The 5,140-nt window shown below is 26.7% G+C and overlaps 1 protein-coding gene and 1 long non-coding RNA gene across 2 annotated transcripts in view; one reads left to right on the forward strand and one right to left on the reverse strand.

Moving 5' to 3' along the window:
* LOC110270771 lies at positions 1-975 on the forward strand. The gene is made up of 2 exons (XR_002360404.1): positions 1-120; positions 669-975. It is a non-coding gene; the product is annotated as an uncharacterized LOC110270771 (long non-coding RNA).
* LOC107634976 (serine/threonine-protein kinase rio1) overlaps positions 4,481-5,140 on the reverse strand; it is a 6,459-nt gene continuing 5,799 nt past the window's right edge. Inside the window, exon 13 of the mRNA XM_016338320.2 lies at positions 4,481-5,140. This exon is cut by the window's right edge and continues 18 nt beyond it. Within this exon, the coding sequence (XP_016193806.1) occupies positions 4,733-5,140 (408 nt within the window). The 3' untranslated portion in view covers positions 4,481-4,732.

Genomic DNA, 5,140 nt, shown 5'->3' on the forward strand with positions numbered 1-5,140 from the left:
TAAATCTTATTATATATATAGATAGACATGTACAAGTTGTTTCATACTTTCATGTACCTAAGAAGATGAAGGCCTTTACTTATGTTCTGGTTATTCTACTTGTTTTCTCCATTGACATTGGTATGTTTTAGTTATCTAATATACAATATTTAGTTTTTCTTATCTTCTATATGTACTTGTTTTACGAAATAAGATTGTTTGTCTTTTATTTATTTTATTTTTAAAAAAGAATTATTTTTATATTTTACATTGTTAAAATAGTTAAAAAAAATTATGTTTCTTTTCGAAAAAAAAAAAGAAACTCTTTCTTTAAAAACGTAATATTTTACAAATTTTTTTACAAATATACGAAAATTGATGTTTTGAGACGAAAAAGAATTGTCAGGAAAGAGTTTAAAGAATTAAGGCTGTGTTTGTTTATGATTTTCAGAAAAGTAATTTTATAATTTGATTCTTCTCATCCAGTTGAAATTATTTAAAATATGATTTTAATAAGAATCTACTCTCTTTGATCTTCCCCAAACAAAAATAATTGGTTTTCATTTAAATTCTGATTAATTTATAAAATCTATATAAAAATAGGGTGAAAAGTGATTTTTTTTTTCCAATAAAATATCTGGTTTTTTTGTAATAATAAAACACACAATAATTATAGGTTTGTATTGTAGGGAATGAAAGGCTAATGAAAGGAACAGAGTGTGTCTCAAAGAATTGTACAGAGACACTGGCCAATACTGGCAATATAAATCTATGTGGATCATCAAATGGTCACCAGTGTGAAGATTCTTGCAAAAAGTACTATGGATGGAATGCAACTGGATCTTGCAATGATATCAACTGTGTTTGCCAATACTCTTGTTTCAATTTTTAGTCCTATCTTTATAACATTTCCCCTTTCAATAAATGTGTGTTTCAACTTTCAATAGTGGACAATGAATGAAAAGCATAAATGTTATATCAAAATTATGTTTCCAATTTTGTTTACCATCTTTCTCGTTCCTAGTTATTTTTTACTTTATAAGGTTAGAAGAAATGTTATAAGTAGTTCCTAGTTTTCTTGGCTAAGATTTCGTTATTATTTGGTAGCGGAATGATATTTTTTTTGTTAGTATTAAAATTGATTAATAAGAACAAAAAAAGATAAAATGGAATTTATTTATATACTAAAAAAATTAATTTGGATGTATTGACGCCACGGTGTAAAATATTTTACATAGTTTTTCAATTATATGTTCTTTTGAATGACCATTCTACGATCAATGTAAAATATAATTATTTTTACTGATGTAATGTTACATAATTAAATAATATATGCATAAAATTGCTTAACACTATCATGTCAAAATTAAATTTATAAAAAATATATATTTAATATCACATGATCAACTTGATAAGAATAGCAACATTGAACCTGGAAGAAGGAAAAGCTTTAACAATGTTATGCTGCCACCAAGCCAAATGACTCTTTGATATATAACGCTAATAATTATGTATATCATATGAACATATTTTATTGCCACACAATTTCTTGTTGTATACTTTATATCTTATCATAGTTATTATAGGCACCTTATATATTGGGCAAAATGCACAATTAAACCAAATGGACGACCAAATTACACAAATCTACCAAATTGAAAAACATTACTAGGATATCCCAAAAGTACATTCTTATGTAATTCGAATCAATCCCATTCGAATGAGACAAACCAACACTAATTCGAATTAGTCCTAATCGAATTAGTAGTGATGCTTGTAATTCAAATTTGCCCAATTCGAATTATGCTTGCATGTAATGTTAGGAGAGTTCGAAATAGGGTGATTCAAATTATGCATGATAGGACGTCCTTAGTAATTCAAATCGGTCCATTTCGAATTAATTTTGGACCATAGTAGATCAAATTAATTTATATCTATTTATATATGATCCAAGCATATATAAAGAGTACGTTTAATAATATCCATAATGAATTCAATAAAGAGTACATTCAATAATAAATAAAAAAAATAAAAATTATAAATATTTTTTATAAATTCTATTATTAAATGTACTCTTCATTATACTCTTTATACACTTTTGGACCATATATAAATAGATGTAACAATGATTTAAACACATGTATCTTAAGATACTAGTGTTTACTTAACTAGATTATACTCAGATGGTTATTACTAAAGAAAACATTACAATATGTGGTAATACGCATTTTGCGGCGGTTTAAACAAAACCGCCGCAAAATGTAAAACAATAAATCACCCCGCGCACATATAGCGGCGGTTTTTGAGAAGACGCCGTGAAATGCAAACTTTATGGAAATATAGCGGCGGTTTTAAAAAAACCGCGCTAAATGTAGGCCTATTGCAGCCCAACCTCTAACCGCCGCTATATGCGCTGCAATTTGTCTTTTCGCGGCGGTTTCACACAACCGCCGCAAAATAACCGTCGCGATCTTAAGGAATTGTTGTAGTATAAACCTATTTATGGACAAGGTGACAAATTAAAGTATTTTGAAGGGTATTTTACCTGTTAAGAAATTTAGAGAGTCTTTGGTACGTGCTTTAAATATTTCTAATATAAAGAGTTTAAGTATTATTTAAAAGTTATTAGTTTATATTTTTAGAATGTTTAATTTAATTTGATGTATTTTTATTTTTTTATTTAGTTATTAAATTGTACTGTGTGTAAGCTTAGGTTTTTTTTTTTTTAATAAATACCTTTTAAACTAGTCGTCGTATAAAAAGATTAGAAGAGTGTCAAAGCACTTTTTGGTTTCATGATGAAATTATAGTGTAAACAAGTGAGATTGAGTGAATTCATCTCTTGTTATATCGAAAAATTTAGTAGAAGATTGAGTGAATCTTTTAGATTCAATTCTCAAGTTATAGTGTAGACAAATTAAGTTGAAAAGTCCCCTTCTTATTACATAAAAAAATTGAATAACAAATAGAGTGATTTTTTTTATACTCAATTTTAAATTTGTCCCTTTTGTTTTCTATTTTAGTTTCAATTTTATTTTTTCATTCAATTTCAATCAGTCTTTTGTTTTTAGTCCAAAAAAAAAAAATCAGTCTTTTGTTTATCCTTTTTTTTATCGCTTTTGTCAGTAATTTAATAATTCAATGGTATTTGGATTTATGGTTAACATATACATTAATATTTATTACTAAAAATTAAAGAAAAAGAAAAACAATTTATGTGAGATAGTATTAATAGTAGAAAGAGAAAAAAAATACTAGAACACATCATGTCGACATGCTAATGCAAAAATGTTATATATTTTATAATAATACGATCATGATAATATTTGGTGATACAATTCTCTAGTTAATAAAAATTATTGTCCTATTTAGATTATTCTTCTTTTTTTGCAATTATTATACGATTGATTTAGCTAAAAATATTTTAGATAAAATCAATCATACAGGAAATTAATTTAGTTGGTCAGTTAGTTCACTCAACTATTTAAATAAGTGTTAGAGTTTAAATTTGATCTTATGTATGCAATAACTCATTAGTCAATGACAAATTTTTAAATGTTACTTATATCTATGATAAATTAGTCTTTGACCTGTCACGTTAAAAGATAATATAAACAATAAAAAAATTATAATAATTTTTTAATTTAACTAACTTATTTTTTAAGAGCATGTTTTAAAAATATATTAATAATAAATTTTTAATATTTTTGATATAAATAATTAAATATGATTTTTTAAAATAATAGAAAATATTAATAATTTAAATTAGACCAAACTCTTAAAAATGAAACGTTTCTTTTTTTGGTGACTAAATGAAACGTTTCAAATAATAGAAAAGATAGACGATTTTAAATAATAAGGAAGATAAACAGTACATTTTAAATAAATAACAGAGAAGATAGATTGTACGTTAACACATTTACTTTGAAAGTACGCAAGTGCATCGTTAAATTACCCACTATTAACATGGATACCTTTCTTTCCATCAAATAGGGATGGAGTCTTATTCATTAATGGAAATATTTAAATTATATTTTAAAATTTTATGTACTTCCATGTAATAAACAAATTTGTATGTACTTTCATACAACAAACGAAACAAAATTTTTTATGTATTCTCATACCACAAATAAAATTTTAAATTTTTATATAAATTATAATAAAAAACTGTCAATGGATAGAAGTAAGTAAATGGAAGGAGAAAAAAATAATCGTGTTAACAGTAGCAATTTACTTTAATTTATTTCAACTAAGAAAAATAAACATATTAATGTGTAATGTGCTTATTTTAAATGGAAGGTCTATCTTCCTATTATTCAAATTGGATTGTTTATCTAAATAAGCGTCCATCTTTCCTATAGTAATTATTATAATTTATTTATTTATTAAAATAAAAAATCCTATATATACGTCCAAAAAAATGTGAAAAAATAAAAGAAAACGGAAGTCATATTCATGAAACTAAATGGAGGAAGATTTAACCAAAAAATAAAATAAGAAATAAAAATCAATCACACTTCCACTTCTAAATTTCCATAAACAATAGTATAAAGTATAAACAAAAGCAAATAGTGTGGACAAATATATTACTAGTATATTTAAGAATTGTGTGAGACACACTTAGAAAACCCCACACCAGCAACTGTTATACTGCTTTGAAACCACTCAACAAAATTGCTCAATTTTTATATGGTGTATTAATTTCTACCTAAATCCTACTACCTGGAAGGCGAAAACTTGAAGCTGCTTCTGCCTACCTTGTCTTTTTGGCTTTAGCCAACTTCTTCTTTCTTTTCTTGACAGCCTTGGGGATTTTATTTTTCCGCGCTTCTCTCTTCTCTTCCTTCACCTTCTTCTTGTTCTCTTTTCTAGCCGCTTTCCTGTCTGCAGGTGTCTGTGTATCGCTTTCAGAAGATGAATCCACTCCGGAACCACTTTCATCATTTTCATCCTCGTCGGACTCTGAGTCGCCATCTGCCTTTGCAAGGCCAGATTTATCATCAGAGTTGATATGTGAAACCTCTGTAGGATTTGATTTCACATGCTGCTTGTCATTTTGCGACGAAGGTTGTGATATTGATAATGCATGTTTAAGTCCAGTGATGGTCTGATAGTATAAATCGCCGGTGTCCTTCCCACTTGTTATGCGTTGCACATCCTC

The sequence above is a fragment of the Arachis ipaensis genome, chromosome B04 (genome assembly GCF_000816755.2).
Source record: "Arachis ipaensis cultivar K30076 chromosome B04, Araip1.1, whole genome shotgun sequence".
Taxonomy (NCBI): domain Eukaryota; kingdom Viridiplantae; phylum Streptophyta; class Magnoliopsida; order Fabales; family Fabaceae; genus Arachis; species Arachis ipaensis.